At 75.2% G+C, this 16,861-nt stretch overlaps 1 protein-coding gene across 1 annotated transcript in view; it reads right to left on the bottom strand.

The window, feature by feature from the left end:
- Positions 1-1,597: 1,597 nt before the first annotated feature.
- CSPG4 (chondroitin sulfate proteoglycan 4) overlaps positions 1,598-16,861 on the bottom strand; it is a 32,710-nt gene continuing 17,446 nt past the window's right edge. The window contains exon 6 of the mRNA XM_048519726.1: positions 1,598-1,687. Within this exon, the coding sequence (XP_048375683.1) occupies positions 1,598-1,687 (90 nt within the window). The remainder of the gene's footprint in view (positions 1,688-16,861) is intronic.

Genomic DNA, 16,861 nt, shown 5'->3' with positions numbered 1-16,861 from the left:
ATATGTTTCATCTTCCGGGCACATGGCAGCGTTGAATGCCAGACAGACTGGGTGGATCTGGTATTAAGTTATACGGGGACGAAGCCAGAATGGGAGCTACAAGTCCACTCTATGAAAACCTTACTAACTGGCCTTACCGACATCTCTGATTCAGAACGGAAGCCGTTACGACGGGGGGCTCGGCCCGGGAACAGAACCAGAGATGGGCCGGCCTTGAGTCACAGATCTGGGTCTTGACTTCTGAGGTCGCACGTCTGAGCACAACCACCAGTTCTCTCCCCTCCCCCTCCCCCCGAGACCACAAGTAGATGACATGACATCTGCCTGCTTCAAACATGAAACAAAGTGGGAACAGGGATGCTTGCGCTGCGATGATGTCACGGCCATGTGCTTTAGATTACTACCAAGCCCAAGCCAAAATTTCACAACCAGCCTCTGGAATTGGCTTTCTGGTAGGTTGCTGGGGGAGCTTGTGCTAAAAGCAGTGGTGATTGGTTCTCTGCTGCTGCTGGGCACGGGATCTTCCCTCCGAAGGACAGAGGGGCAGCAGGAAGCATTGGTCCCATTGGAGTGTCATGAAGATGGCAGACTGGCAGTGCCAACTCTGGGGTGAGAAAATCCTGGAGATTGGAGATAGAGAAGAAGAAGAAGAAGAAGAAGAAGAAGAAGGAGAAGAAGGAGGAGGAGGAGGAGGAGGAGGAGGAGGAGGAGTTTGGATTTATATCCCCCCTTTCTCTCCTGCAGGAGACTCAAAGGGGTTTACAATCTCCTTGCCCTTCCCCACTCACAACAAACACCCTGCGAGGTGGGTGGGGCTGAGAGAGGTCACCCAAGGTCACCCAGCTGGCATGTGTGGGAGTGCACAGGCTAATCTGAATTCCCCAGATAAGCCTTCACAACTCAGGCGGCAGAGCGGAGAATCAAACCCGGTTCCTCCAGATTAGATACACGAGCTCTTAACCTCCTACGCCACTGCTGCTCCACTGAGGACAGAGTTTGGGGAAGAGAGGGGGGCTCAGTGTGGTGTCAAGGTTAAGAGCAGGTGGATTCTAATCTGGAGAACCGGGTTGGATTCCCTACTCCTCCACCTGAGTAGCAGAGGTTTATCTAGTGAACCAGATGTGTTTCTGCACTCCTACATTCCTGCTAGGTGACCTTGGGCTACTCACAGTTCTCTCAGAACTCTCTCTACCCCACTTGCCTCACAAGGTGTCTGTGGTGGGGAGAGGAAGGGAAAGGAGCGTTGTTTCCTGCAGGAGAGAAAGGGGGGGGATATAAATACAAACTCTTCTTCTTCTTCTTCTTCTTCTTCTTCTTCTTCTTCTTCTTCTTCTTCTTCTTCTTCTTCTTCTTCTTCTTCTTCTTCTTCTTCTTCTTCTTCTTCTTCTTCTTCTTCTTCTTCTTCACTCTTGAATGTTCATACCCAGAAATCTTTTTTCTACTGAACTCAATCTAACTTCCAAGCAAAGGTGGTGATGTCCAGTTAAGGTGGTTCTCAATACCTCCACAGAGAAAACCTGGGAGTGCTTTCCTAGCCTGTTTCGGGCCTTGATTTAGTGGCTGTGTGGTGCCGAGCTGGGTGAGGCTTCATACCTCTTCAGTCATCCTTCTGGGGCATAAAGCGTGCATTGAGCTGCAGGGCGGGGTATACAGGAGCGCAGAGGAGAAGGGTGTGCATGCAGCAGTCCTGAAAGGAAACCAACAGGGCCCTGTGCTGGCTGCCAAAAAAGTTGTTGTTCATGTCAGCTCCCTTCTCAAAGGAGCCCTTTGAAGCCGGCTGGGCTGTCCATGCAATTGAAGACCCCCGCCCCCAAATTTGTTTTCATGCACAGAACGGGCAGCGCGCACACGCCCTCTCTAATGACAGGAAAGCCCAGGCCAAACCTCAACTCCGTGTTTTGCTTTGCCAGCTCTGCAAGATGCTAATTTCCGCCTCCTGGCCCCATAAATGAAAAAGGTGACATCAAAGTAAGAGTCTCTCTCTGTCTCCGAATGATGCTTTTCTGTCTCAACTGACTGGATCTTACAAGGTAAAAAGGAGCCAACCCCTTATCTCCTTCCTGTGAGATAGGATGGAAGGCCTGGCTTCTCCAGTCAGACCTTTGTTCAGAGTCCATGCCAGTCAGATCAGACAGCAAAACTTGGATCAGGTGCCCTGGTGGGTGGTAAATCACCCACCATGGAGACAGGCAATCCAGTGCGGTCTGTTTCAAGACGGCAAGGGTTTGTTTCAAGACAGCAAGGGTTCAGTTCTAAGAGTGCCAGGATTTATTTATTTATTTATTTCCTTCCTCCCTCCCTCCCTCCCTCCATCTGTCCTTCCCTCCTTCCTTCCTTCCCTCCGTCCCTCCCTCCATCCCTCCGTCCCTCCCTCCGTCCCTCCCTCCGTCCCTCTCTCCTTCCTTCCTTCCTTCCTTCCTTCCTTCCTTCCTTCCTTCCTTCCTTCCTTCCTTCCTTCCTTCCTTCCTTCCTTCCTTCCTTCCTTCCTTCCTTCCTTCCTTCCTTCCTTCCTTCCTTCCTTCCTTCCTTCCTTCCTTCCTTCCAGGTTGTAGCCGTGGTCTGACAGTTTTTGGCAGTTTAAAGGTTTTTTTAATGTTTTAAATTTGGGGATTCAAGGATGCGAACCAACTATGGCCTTCTCTCCCCAGTGGTCCTCTTCGAGAGCATTCTTCTTGTTGACAAATTGTTGTGGTTACTGTGTCTATTCCCCTTTCACCAATGGTATTAACAGAAAAACACACAGCAGGATTTGGGAAGCAGCTGACCCCAAGAGTCCAAGAGGCAGAGTTGATTTTTGCTTTGTTGTTAACTCACCGCCATACTGTGCTGGAGTTTGTGGAGCAGGTACATAACTGTTCAATAAACGTGAGATGCTGCAGCTGGAGCCAAGACCCTCCGGCAACATTGAGCAGCTGCCAAGGTTAAGTGCTGGATACTACTGTTTCTCCATGACAAAAGTCACTTCTTGGATGGATACGGCGAAGACCCTTAATGCCAAGAAGCGATGGGCAACTTTCTGACAGGTTTAAGTATCAGGTTGTTTCTCAGTGTTTCAGGCATCTGAATAATAAGATGCCGAATAATTGGATGCCGAATAATAAGATGCCGATTAATAGAACGCTGAATAATAAGATGCCGAATAATAGGATGCCAAATAATAAGTGACGAGAATTTCGGAAGCTTGCGTATTCGGTTCAAATATTCTGATTCTGAGGTTCCTTATGAGAAAAGAACTCCAGGAGTCTTGATTTCCAGTGTATTTTGTATTTTGTCCTGCCAATTTTCCTCCATAAAAAAGGGCATATCTCCCTCCCACATTCTTTGTGCATTCATTGAATATAAATTAGATTATTGAAAAATCAACAGCAGCAGCAATAGCTGGAAGAGAGTAGGTGAGATGCAAAGATTTTAAGGAAAACGATAAGCAAAAAGGAGGTCAAGACTTGAGATAATGGAGAGAATGTTAAAAAAGAAGTCTAAAACTGGCTGCATCACCCCTTTCAAATGAATAATCCTGTGTTAAATGAAGTTTTGAGTGATTATCGATTTCATTTAAATGATTTATATCCTGTTTTTCCAGGCCCAAATTAGTTTTTGAGGAGGTCTGGTGTATCCATTTGCCGAGTAATGAATAATCAATAATCAATAAAACATAAACAAAAAATATTAATTTTTAGAAATTAGCGTCCACAAAAATAACAGCCTAAGTAAAAGACCCAAATGAGCCTTGTGGGAAAGGACAGTTGCGATTCCAGTGCAGGCTCACCCATGGCCTCTTTTTTTAGCGGGAGGGTAAACCACCCTTCTAGTTTGGAGACGTTTTCTGCAAGCTCCAATGTTGGCTGACGTTTTTGCAGAAATATCTTCAAATTTGAAGAAGAAGCAGAAAAAGAAGAAGAGGAGGAGGAGTTGGATTTATACCCCACCTTTCTCTCCTGTAAGAAGGCTCAAGGTGGCTTACAAGCTCCTTTCCCTTCCTCTCCCCACAACAGACACCTTGTGAGGTAGGGGGGGCTGAGAGAGCTCTGAGAAAACTGTGACTAGCCCAAGGTCACCCAGCAGGAATGTAGGAGTGCGGAAGCACAACTGAAGTGGTGGGATTCAGCCGGTTCGCACCACTTCGGCAGAACCGGTTGTTAAAATGGTGCTTGTAAACAACCAGTTGTTAAAGTATTTGAATCCCAGCACCAGAACTGGCTGTTAAATTATTTGAATCCCAACACTGGCTAAGTGGGCAACCTGGCCAAGGGCTTCCAGAAGGGGGGGAGGATGGAGGCTCTAGGGAGAAGACTATCGCTCAGCCTTGAGACACTCAGACCTCCATAACAAAGCTTTTCACACCTTGCTGTTCTGTTAATCTGTGATAAGATGGGAAGGGATGTCTGAGCGGGAAAAGAAGGGAATAAATGTGTTTGCAGAAGCCAGGATCCCCAGATCTGGCTTCCTGCGTCTCGAGTTTTTGCTGACAACCCAATAAAGACTTCTGATTTTATATCCAGAGTCAAATTTATTGATCGTTGTCCCAATTCGCACACGCATACCCAACATACCACAGAACAGAACATTCTTCGGCCGCATCCACTTGTCCGCCTCTTCCTCCCCTTCCTCTGAATCTCCCTTGCCTCAAATATAATTTACGTCTCTGCTACAATTCAAGCATTTATATCCCGCCGTCTCGGCCAACTCGGTCCCCGAAGCGGCTGCCAGCAGCCACAGTCAAAACAATAAAACTGTAGCCATCAATAAACGATTCAAGGAGCCAGCAATCAAAACAGCCAGGTAATAAAACAGCAAAACGTAAAAGCAGAGTCCTCTGAAGTGTACATACAAATATTCTGAACAGACGGATGCACGTACGCAGGGCATGACTCGGAGGTTGGTCCCTATGCCTGGGCGCCTAGGGCAGGGAAGACCTTTTCTCAATATGAGAAATGCCTTTGTCGAGCACTTCATTGGGTACATTGATTAGTTGTCTTCAAGATGTCTGCCTTCCAACCGAAGCATCAATTGCTAACAGAGGCGTATCTATGGAAAATGGAGCCCTGCGCAAAATCTTCCACCGCCCCCACCTGTATGGGCAGCTGCCCCCCCCCACCGACTGAACAACCTTTTTTTGCACCACGTCATCTCAAAGTCACCATCACATTATAGAACATGCCCCAACTCACAGATCTGAACACAGCAATGGCCCATGCCACACAGTGGAAGGAGGAATGTGGGGGAGCAGCAGTGGCGTAGGAGGTGAAGAGCTCGTGTATCTAATCTGGAGGAACCGGGTTTGATTCCCAGCTCTGCCGTCTGAGCTGTGGAGGCTGATCTGGGGAATTCGGATTAGCCTGTGCACTCCCACAAACGCCAGCTGGGTGACCTTGGGCTAGTCACAGCTTCTCGGAGCTCTCTCAGCCCCACCTACCTCACAGGGTTGTTGTGAGGGGGGAAGGGCAAGGAGATTGTCAGCCCCTTTGAGTCTCCTGCAGGAGAGAAAGGGGGATATAAATCCAAACTCCTCCTCCTCCTCCTCCTCCTCCTCCCCCCCCCCCCCCCCCCCCCCCCCCCCCCCCTCCCCCCCCCCCCCCCCACACCGCCCCCCCCCCCCCCCCCCCCCCCCCCCCCTCCCCCCCCCCCCACCCCTCCCCTCCCCCCCACCCACCGCCCCCACCCACCCCAACCCCGCACCCCCCCCCCCCCCCCCCACCCCCCTCCTCCCCCACCCCCCCCCCCCCCCCCCCCCCCCCCCCCCCACCCCCCCCCCCCCCCACCCCCCCCCCCCCCCACCCCCCCCCCCCCCCACCCCCCCCCCCCCCCACCCCCCCCCCCCCCCACCCCCCCCCCCCCCCACCCCCCCCCCCCCCCACCCCCCCCCCCCCCCACCCCCCCCCCCCCCCACCCCCCCCCCCCCCCACCCCCCCCCCCCCCCACCCCCCCCCCCCCCCACCCCCCCCCCCCCCCACCCCCCCCCCCCCCCACCCCCCCCCCCCCCCACCCCCCCCCCCCCCCACCCCCCCCCCCCCCCACCCCCCCCCCCCCCCACCCCCCCCCCCCCCCACCCCCCCCCCCCCCCACCCCCCCCCCCCCCCACCCCCCCCCCCCCCCACCCCCCCCCCCCCCCACCCCCCCCCCCCCCCACCCCCCCCCCCCCCCACCCCCCCCCCCCCCCACCCCCCCCCCCCCCCACCCCCCCCCCCCCCCACCCCCCCCCCCCCCCACCCCCCCCCCCCCCCACCCCCCCCCCCCCCCACCCCCCCCCCCCCCCACCCCCCCCCCCCCCCACCCCCCCCCCCCCCCACCCCCCCCCCCCCCCACCCCCCCCCCCCCCCACCCCCCCCCCCCCCCACCCCCCCCCCCCCCCACCCCCCCCCCCCCCCACCCCCCCCCCCCCCCACCCCCCCCCCCCCCCACCCCCCCCCCCCCCCACCCCCCCCCCCCCCCACCCCCCCCCCCCCCCACCCCCCCCCCCCCCCACCCCCCCCCCCCCCCACCCCCCCCCCCCCCCACCCCCCCCCCCCCCCACCCCCCCCCCCCCCCACCCCCCCCCCCCCCCACCCCCCCCCCCCCCCACCCCCCCCCCCCCCCACCCCCCCCCCCCCCCACCCCCCCCCCCCCCCACCCCCCCCCCCCCCCACCCCCCCCCCCCCCCACCCCCCCCCCCCCCCACCCCCCCCCCCCCCCACCCCCCCCCCCCCCCACCCCCCCCCCCCCCCACCCCCCCCCCCCCCCACCCCCCCCCCCCCCCACCCCCCCCCCCCCCCACCCCCCCCCCCCCCCACCCCCCCCCCCCCCCACCCCCCCCCCCCCCCACCCCCCCCCCCCCCCACCCCCCCCCCCCCCCACCCCCCCCCCCCCCCACCCCCCCCCCCCCCCACCCCCCCCCCCCCCCACCCCCCCCCCCCCCCACCCCCCCCCCCCCCCACCCCCCCCCCCCCCCACCCCCCCCCCCCCCCACCCCCCCCCCCCCCCACCCCCCCCCCCCCCCACCCCCCCCCCCCCCCACCCCCCCCCCCCCCCACCCCCCCCCCCCCCCACCCCCCCCCCCCCCCACCCCCCCCCCCCCCCACCCCCCCCCCCCCCCACCCCCCCCCCCCCCCACCCCCCCCCCCCCCCACCCCCCCCCCCCCCCACCCCCCCCCCCCCCCACCCCCCCCCCCCCCCACCCCCCCCCCCCCCCACCCCCCCCCCCCCCCACCCCCCCCCCCCCCCACCCCCCCCCCCCCCCACCCCCCCCCCCCCCCACCCCCCCCCCCCCCCACCCCCCCCCCCCCCCACCCCCCCCCCCCCCCACCCCCCCCCCCCCCCACCCCCCCCCCCCCCCACCCCCCCCCCCCCCCACCCCCCCCCCCCCCCACCCCCCCCCCCCCCCACCCCCCCCCCCCCCCACCCCCCCCCCCCCCCACCCCCCCCCCCCCCCACCCCCCCCCCCCCCCACCCCCCCCCCCCCCCACCCCCCCCCCCCCCCACCCCCCCCCCCCCCCACCCCCCCCCCCCCCCACCCCCCCCCCCCCCCACCCCCCCCCCCCCCCACCCCCCCCCCCCCCCACCCCCCCCCCCCCCCACCCCCCCCCCCCCCCACCCCCCCCCCCCCCCACCCCCCCCCCCCCCCACCCCCCCCCCCCCCCACCCCCCCCCCCCCCCACCCCCCCCCCCCCCCACCCCCCCCCCCCCCCACCCCCCCCCCCCCCCACCCCCCCCCCCCCCCACCCCCCCCCCCCCCCACCCCCCCCCCCCCCCACCCCCCCCCCCCCCCACCCCCCCCCCCCCCCACCCCCCCCCCCCCCCACCCCCCCCCCCCCCCACCCCCCCCCCCCCCCACCCCCCCCCCCCCCCACCCCCCCCCCCCCCCACCCCCCCCCCCCCCCACCCCCCCCCCCCCCCACCCCCCCCCCCCCCCACCCCCCCCCCCCCCCACCCCCCCCCCCCCCCACCCCCCCCCCCCCCCACCCCCCCCCCCCCCCACCCCCCCCCCCCCCCACCCCCCCCCCCCCCCACCCCCCCCCCCCCCCACCCCCCCCCCCCCCCACCCCCCCCCCCCCCCACCCCCCCCCCCCCCCACCCCCCCCCCCCCCCACCCCCCCCCCCCCCCACCCCCCCCCCCCCCCACCCCCCCCCCCCCCCACCCCCCCCCCCCCCCACCCCCCCCCCCCCCCACCCCCCCCCCCCCCCACCCCCCCCCCCCCCCACCCCCCCCCCCCCCCACCCCCCCCCCCCCCCACCCCCCCCCCCCCCCACCCCCCCCCCCCCCCACCCCCCCCCCCCCCCACCCCCCCCCCCCCCCACCCCCCCCCCCCCCCACCCCCCCCCCCCCCCACCCCCCCCCCCCCCCACCCCCCCCCCCCCCCACCCCCCCCCCCCCCCACCCCCCCCCCCCCCCACCCCCCCCCCCCCCCACCCCCCCCCCCCCCCACCCCCCCCCCCCCCCACCCCCCCCCCCCCCCACCCCCCCCCCCCCCCACCCCCCCCCCCCCCCACCCCCCCCCCCCCCCACCCCCCCCCCCCCCCACCCCCCCCCCCCCCCACCCCCCCCCCCCCCCACCCCCCCCCCCCCCCACCCCCCCCCCCCCCCACCCCCCCCCCCCCCCACCCCCCCCCCCCCCCACCCCCCCCCCCCCCCACCCCCCCCCCCCCCCACCCCCCCCCCCCCCCACCCCCCCCCCCCCCCACCCCCCCCCCCCCCCACCCCCCCCCCCCCCCACCCCCCCCCCCCCCCACCCCCCCCCCCCCCCACCCCCCCCCCCCCCCACCCCCCCCCCCCCCCACCCCCCCCCCCCCCCACCCCCCCCCCCCCCCACCCCCCCCCCCCCCCACCCCCCCCCCCCCCCACCCCCCCCCCCCCCCACCCCCCCCCCCCCCCACCCCCCCCCCCCCCCACCCCCCCCCCCCCCCACCCCCCCCCCCCCCCACCCCCCCCCCCCCCCACCCCCCCCCCCCCCCACCCCCCCCCCCCCCCACCCCCCCCCCCCCCCACCCCCCCCCCCCCCCACCCCCCCCCCCCCCCACCCCCCCCCCCCCCCACCCCCCCCCCCCCCCACCCCCCCCCCCCCCCACCCCCCCCCCCCCCCACCCCCCCCCCCCCCCACCCCCCCCCCCCCCCACCCCCCCCCCCCCCCACCCCCCCCCCCCCCCACCCCCCCCCCCCCCCACCCCCCCCCCCCCCCACCCCCCCCCCCCCCCACCCCCCCCCCCCCCCACCCCCCCCCCCCCCCACCCCCCCCCCCCCCCACCCCCCCCCCCCCCCACCCCCCCCCCCCCCCACCCCCCCCCCCCCCCACCCCCCCCCCCCCCCACCCCCCCCCCCCCCCACCCCCCCCCCCCCCCACCCCCCCCCCCCCCCACCCCCCCCCCCCCCCACCCCCCCCCCCCCCCACCCCCCCCCCCCCCCACCCCCCCCCCCCCCCACCCCCCCCCCCCCCCACCCCCCCCCCCCCCCACCCCCCCCCCCCCCCACCCCCCCCCCCCCCCACCCCCCCCCCCCCCCACCCCCCCCCCCCCCCACCCCCCCCCCCCCCCACCCCCCCCCCCCCCCACCCCCCCCCCCCCCCACCCCCCCCCCCCCCCACCCCCCCCCCCCCCCACCCCCCCCCCCCCCCACCCCCCCCCCCCCCCACCCCCCCCCCCCCCCACCCCCCCCCCCCCCCACCCCCCCCCCCCCCCACCCCCCCCCCCCCCCACCCCCCCCCCCCCCCACCCCCCCCCCCCCCCACCCCCCCCCCCCCCCACCCCCCCCCCCCCCCACCCCCCCCCCCCCCCACCCCCCCCCCCCCCCACCCCCCCCCCCCCCCACCCCCCCCCCCCCCCACCCCCCCCCCCCCCCACCCCCCCCCCCCCCCACCCCCCCCCCCCCCCACCCCCCCCCCCCCCCACCCCCCCCCCCCCCCACCCCCCCCCCCCCCCACCCCCCCCCCCCCCCACCCCCCCCCCCCCCCACCCCCCCCCCCCCCCACCCCCCCCCCCCCCCACCCCCCCCCCCCCCCACCCCCCCCCCCCCCCACCCCCCCCCCCCCCCACCCCCCCCCCCCCCCACCCCCCCCCCCCCCCACCCCCCCCCCCCCCCACCCCCCCCCCCCCCCACCCCCCCCCCCCCCCACCCCCCCCCCCCCCCACCCCCCCCCCCCCCCACCCCCCCCCCCCCCCACCCCCCCCCCCCCCCACCCCCCCCCCCCCCCACCCCCCCCCCCCCCCACCCCCCCCCCCCCCCACCCCCCCCCCCCCCCACCCCCCCCCCCCCCCACCCCCCCCCCCCCCCACCCCCCCCCCCCCCCACCCCCCCCCCCCCCCACCCCCCCCCCCCCCCACCCCCCCCCCCCCCCACCCCCCCCCCCCCCCACCCCCCCCCCCCCCCACCCCCCCCCCCCCCCACCCCCCCCCCCCCCCACCCCCCCCCCCCCCCACCCCCCCCCCCCCCCACCCCCCCCCCCCCCCACCCCCCCCCCCCCCCACCCCCCCCCCCCCCCACCCCCCCCCCCCCCCACCCCCCCCCCCCCCCACCCCCCCCCCCCCCCACCCCCCCCCCCCCCCACCCCCCCCCCCCCCCACCCCCCCCCCCCCCCACCCCCCCCCCCCCCCACCCCCCCCCCCCCCCACCCCCCCCCCCCCCCACCCCCCCCCCCCCCCACCCCCCCCCCCCCCCACCCCCCCCCCCCCCCACCCCCCCCCCCCCCCACCCCCCCCCCCCCCCACCCCCCCCCCCCCCCACCCCCCCCCCCCCCCACCCCCCCCCCCCCCCACCCCCCCCCCCCCCCACCCCCCCCCCCCCCCACCCCCCCCCCCCCCCACCCCCCCCCCCCCCCACCCCCCCCCCCCCCCACCCCCCCCCCCCCCCACCCCCCCCCCCCCCCACCCCCCCCCCCCCCCACCCCCCCCCCCCCCCACCCCCCCCCCCCCCCACCCCCCCCCCCCCCCACCCCCCCCCCCCCCCACCCCCCCCCCCCCCCACCCCCCCCCCCCCCCACCCCCCCCCCCCCCCACCCCCCCCCCCCCCCACCCCCCCCCCCCCCCACCCCCCCCCCCCCCCACCCCCCCCCCCCCCCACCCCCCCCCCCCCCCACCCCCCCCCCCCCCCACCCCCCCCCCCCCCCACCCCCCCCCCCCCCCACCCCCCCCCCCCCCCACCCCCCCCCCCCCCCACCCCCCCCCCCCCCCACCCCCCCCCCCCCCCACCCCCCCCCCCCCCCACCCCCCCCCCCCCCCACCCCCCCCCCCCCCCACCCCCCCCCCCCCCCACCCCCCCCCCCCCCCACCCCCCCCCCCCCCCACCCCCCCCCCCCCCCACCCCCCCCCCCCCCCACCCCCCCCCCCCCCCACCCCCCCCCCCCCCCACCCCCCCCCCCCCCCACCCCCCCCCCCCCCCACCCCCCCCCCCCCCCACCCCCCCCCCCCCCCACCCCCCCCCCCCCCCACCCCCCCCCCCCCCCACCCCCCCCCCCCCCCACCCCCCCCCCCCCCCACCCCCCCCCCCCCCCACCCCCCCCCCCCCCCACCCCCCCCCCCCCCCACCCCCCCCCCCCCCCACCCCCCCCCCCCCCCACCCCCCCCCCCCCCCACCCCCCCCCCCCCCCACCCCCCCCCCCCCCCACCCCCCCCCCCCCCCACCCCCCCCCCCCCCCACCCCCCCCCCCCCCCACCCCCCCCCCCCCCCACCCCCCCCCCCCCCCACCCCCCCCCCCCCCCACCCCCCCCCCCCCCCACCCCCCCCCCCCCCCACCCCCCCCCCCCCCCACCCCCCCCCCCCCCCACCCCCCCCCCCCCCCACCCCCCCCCCCCCCCACCCCCCCCCCCCCCCACCCCCCCCCCCCCCCACCCCCCCCCCCCCCCACCCCCCCCCCCCCCCACCCCCCCCCCCCCCCACCCCCCCCCCCCCCCACCCCCCCCCCCCCCCACCCCCCCCCCCCCCCACCCCCCCCCCCCCCCACCCCCCCCCCCCCCCACCCCCCCCCCCCCCCACCCCCCCCCCCCCCCACCCCCCCCCCCCCCCACCCCCCCCCCCCCCCACCCCCCCCCCCCCCCACCCCCCCCCCCCCCCACCCCCCCCCCCCCCCACCCCCCCCCCCCCCCACCCCCCCCCCCCCCCACCCCCCCCCCCCCCCACCCCCCCCCCCCCCCACCCCCCCCCCCCCCCACCCCCCCCCCCCCCCACCCCCCCCCCCCCCCACCCCCCCCCCCCCCCACCCCCCCCCCCCCCCACCCCCCCCCCCCCCCACCCCCCCCCCCCCCCACCCCCCCCCCCCCCCACCCCCCCCCCCCCCCACCCCCCCCCCCCCCCACCCCCCCCCCCCCCCACCCCCCCCCCCCCCCACCCCCCCCCCCCCCCACCCCCCCCCCCCCCCACCCCCCCCCCCCCCCACCCCCCCCCCCCCCCACCCCCCCCCCCCCCCACCCCCCCCCCCCCCCACCCCCCCCCCCCCCCACCCCCCCCCCCCCCCACCCCCCCCCCCCCCCACCCCCCCCCCCCCCCACCCCCCCCCCCCCCCACCCCCCCCCCCCCCCACCCCCCCCCCCCCCCACCCCCCCCCCCCCCCACCCCCCCCCCCCCCCACCCCCCCCCCCCCCCACCCCCCCCCCCCCCCACCCCCCCCCCCCCCCACCCCCCCCCCCCCCCACCCCCCCCCCCCCCCACCCCCCCCCCCCCCCACCCCCCCCCCCCCCCACCCCCCCCCCCCCCCACCCCCCCCCCCCCCCACCCCCCCCCCCCCCCACCCCCCCCCCCCCCCACCCCCCCCCCCCCCCACCCCCCCCCCCCCCCACCCCCCCCCCCCCCCACCCCCCCCCCCCCCCACCCCCCCCCCCCCCCACCCCCCCCCCCCCCCACCCCCCCCCCCCCCCACCCCCCCCCCCCCCCACCCCCCCCCCCCCCCACCCCCCCCCCCCCCCACCCCCCCCCCCCCCCACCCCCCCCCCCCCCCACCCCCCCCCCCCCCCACCCCCCCCCCCCCCCACCCCCCCCCCCCCCCACCCCCCCCCCCCCCCACCCCCCCCCCCCCCCACCCCCCCCCCCCCCCACCCCCCCCCCCCCCCACCCCCCCCCCCCCCCACCCCCCCCCCCCCCCACCCCCCCCCCCCCCCACCCCCCCCCCCCCCCACCCCCCCCCCCCCCCACCCCCCCCCCCCCCCACCCCCCCCCCCCCCCACCCCCCCCCCCCCCCACCCCCCCCCCCCCCCACCCCCCCCCCCCCCCACCCCCCCCCCCCCCCACCCCCCCCCCCCCCCACCCCCCCCCCCCCCCACCCCCCCCCCCCCCCACCCCCCCCCCCCCCCACCCCCCCCCCCCCCCACCCCCCCCCCCCCCCACCCCCCCCCCCCCCCACCCCCCCCCCCCCCCACCCCCCCCCCCCCCCACCCCCCCCCCCCCCCACCCCCCCCCCCCCCCACCCCCCCCCCCCCCCACCCCCCCCCCCCCCCACCCCCCCCCCCCCCCACCCCCCCCCCCCCCCACCCCCCCCCCCCCCCACCCCCCCCCCCCCCCACCCCCCCCCCCCCCCACCCCCCCCCCCCCCCACCCCCCCCCCCCCCCACCCCCCCCCCCCCCCACCCCCCCCCCCCCCCACCCCCCCCCCCCCCCACCCCCCCCCCCCCCCACCCCCCCCCCCCCCCACCCCCCCCCCCCCCCACCCCCCCCCCCCCCCACCCCCCCCCCCCCCCACCCCCCCCCCCCCCCACCCCCCCCCCCCCCCACCCCCCCCCCCCCCCACCCCCCCCCCCCCCCACCCCCCCCCCCCCCCACCCCCCCCCCCCCCCACCCCCCCCCCCCCCCACCCCCCCCCCCCCCCACCCCCCCCCCCCCCCACCCCCCCCCCCCCCCACCCCCCCCCCCCCCCACCCCCCCCCCCCCCCACCCCCCCCCCCCCCCACCCCCCCCCCCCCCCACCCCCCCCCCCCCCCACCCCCCCCCCCCCCCACCCCCCCCCCCCCCCACCCCCCCCCCCCCCCACCCCCCCCCCCCCCCACCCCCCCCCCCCCCCACCCCCCCCCCCCCCCACCCCCCCCCCCCCCCACCCCCCCCCCCCCCCACCCCCCCCCCCCCCCACCCCCCCCCCCCCCCACCCCCCCCCCCCCCCACCCCCCCCCCCCCCCACCCCCCCCCCCCCCCACCCCCCCCCCCCCCCACCCCCCCCCCCCCCCACCCCCCCCCCCCCCCACCCCCCCCCCCCCCCACCCCCCCCCCCCCCCACCCCCCCCCCCCCCCACCCCCCCCCCCCCCCACCCCCCCCCCCCCCCACCCCCCCCCCCCCCCACCCCCCCCCCCCCCCACCCCCCCCCCCCCCCACCCCCCCCCCCCCCCACCCCCCCCCCCCCCCACCCCCCCCCCCCCCCACCCCCCCCCCCCCCCACCCCCCCCCCCCCCCACCCCCCCCCCCCCCCACCCCCCCCCCCCCCCACCCCCCCCCCCCCCCACCCCCCCCCCCCCCCACCCCCCCCCCCCCCCACCCCCCCCCCCCCCCACCCCCCCCCCCCCCCACCCCCCCCCCCCCCCACCCCCCCCCCCCCCCACCCCCCCCCCCCCCCACCCCCCCCCCCCCCCACCCCCCCCCCCCCCCACCCCCCCCCCCCCCCACCCCCCCCCCCCCCCACCCCCCCCCCCCCCCACCCCCCCCCCCCCCCACCCCCCCCCCCCCCCACCCCCCCCCCCCCCCACCCCCCCCCCCCCCCACCCCCCCCCCCCCCCACCCCCCCCCCCCCCCACCCCCCCCCCCCCCCACCCCCCCCCCCCCCCACCCCCCCCCCCCCCCACCCCCCCCCCCCCCCACCCCCCCCCCCCCCCACCCCCCCCCCCCCCCACCCCCCCCCCCCCCCACCCCCCCCCCCCCCCACCCCCCCCCCCCCCCACCCCCCCCCCCCCCCACCCCCCCCCCCCCCCACCCCCCCCCCCCCCCACCCCCCCCCCCCCCCACCCCCCCCCCCCCCCACCCCCCCCCCCCCCCACCCCCCCCCCCCCCCACCCCCCCCCCCCCCCACCCCCCCCCCCCCCCACCCCCCCCCCCCCCCACCCCCCCCCCCCCCCACCCCCCCCCCCCCCCACCCCCCCCCCCCCCCACCCCCCCCCCCCCCCACCCCCCCCCCCCCCCACCCCCCCCCCCCCCCACCCCCCCCCCCCCCCACCCCCCCCCCCCCCCACCCCCCCCCCCCCCCACCCCCCCCCCCCCCCACCCCCCCCCCCCCCCACCCCCCCCCCCCCCCACCCCCCCCCCCCCCCACCCCCCCCCCCCCCCACCCCCCCCCCCCCCCACCCCCCCCCCCCCCCACCCCCCCCCCCCCCCACCCCCCCCCCCCCCCACCCCCCCCCCCCCCCACCCCCCCCCCCCCCCACCCCCCCCCCCCCCCACCCCCCCCCCCCCCCACCCCCCCCCCCCCCCACCCCCCCCCCCCCCCACCCCCCCCCCCCCCCACCCCCCCCCCCCCCCACCCCCCCCCCCCCCCACCCCCCCCCCCCCCCACCCCCCCCCCCCCCCACCCCCCCCCCCCCCCACCCCCCCCCCCCCCCACCCCCCCCCCCCCCCACCCCCCCCCCCCCCCACCCCCCCCCCCCCCCACCCCCCCCCCCCCAGAAGAAGAAGAAGAAGAAGAAGAAGAAGAAGAAGAAGAAGAAGAAGAGTAGTTTGGATTTATACCCCACCTTTCTCTCCTGCAAGGAGACTCAAGGTGGCTTACAATTAACCTTGTTTTGTTTTAAAAATTTGTCCTGTTTTATATGCCAATAAAGGCTTGTGTTGTGTTGTGTTGTAGGTGGCTTACAAGCTCCTTTCCCTTCCTCTCCCCGTGAAATATGTGGGACTGAGAGAGTTCAGATACAACTGTGACTAGCCCAGGGTCACCCGGCAGGAATGCAGGAATGTGGAAACACATCTGGTTCACCAGATAAGCCTCTGCCACTCAGGTGGAGGAGTGGGGATTCAAACCCGGTTCTCCAGATTAGAATCCACCTGCTCTTAACCACTGCACGACGCCTCCTCTCAAGAGGAGGACCCAACCCAAGATGGATCAAGTCCATCAAGGAAGATCTCCGTTTGCAAGGCTGTTCACAATAGAATTATTTGGGGGTCATTAATGTATAGGGTTGCTTTGAGTCTCCATGAGTTGGAAGTGACTTGGTAGCCCTTAATGCGCTGTTGGATTTCAGAGCTCAAAGTGATCCCCTTCCCGGGACAGTCATCATCCTCAAAACCAGGCGGCTCTGGAGTTTTCCAGTCTATTTTGGTACCAGAGTCTCTTGAGGTTTCGGGCCGTCTCTTCCCACCCATTTCTTCCTTTCTTCCCGCTAATTCATCTCTCAGATATGCTGACAGCGGATTCTTCAAGCGAGAGTGTCCTCGCTTATCCCCAAACCCCACAAAAAAACCCGGAGGGTGTTCTTTTCCCACCAGGCGGAGGTTTGTCTTCTACAGTGGTTTCCTTTGTGGGCTGAAGCCGGTTTTTGCTTTTCTGGAAATGCGTGACCTGAAAGCCCTGTCTTCAAATAGAGTCAGAAACGTCTAATCCTCGCCAGCCGTGAAAAGCCAAAGGCCAGGGCTCAATATGGGGACTAGGTGTCGAAGAAGAAGAAGAAGAAGAAGAAGAAGAAGAAGAAGAAGAAGAAGAAGAAGAAGAAGAAGAAGAAGGGGAATCAGAGAGAAATTCAGCTCCGAGCCATCCATGTCGATCTAGAAGAGAAGAAGAAGAGTTTGGATTTATCTCCCCCCTTTCTCTCCTGCAGGAGACTCAAAGGGGCTGACAATCTCCTTGCCCTTCCCCCCTCACAACAAACACCCTGTGAGGTGGGTGGGGCTGAGAGAGCTCCGAGAAGCCGTGGCTAGCCCAAGGTCACCCAGCTGGCGTGTGTGGGAGTGCACAGGCTAATCTGAATTCCCCAGATAAGCCTCCACAGCTCAGGCGGCAG

The sequence above is a fragment of the Sphaerodactylus townsendi genome, linkage group LG17, assembly GCF_021028975.2.
Source record: "Sphaerodactylus townsendi isolate TG3544 linkage group LG17, MPM_Stown_v2.3, whole genome shotgun sequence".
Lineage (NCBI taxonomy): Eukaryota > Metazoa > Chordata > Lepidosauria > Squamata > Sphaerodactylidae > Sphaerodactylus > Sphaerodactylus townsendi.
Note: the sequence above shows the minus strand (reverse complement) of the source record. Positions and strands in the feature narration are given on the sequence as shown.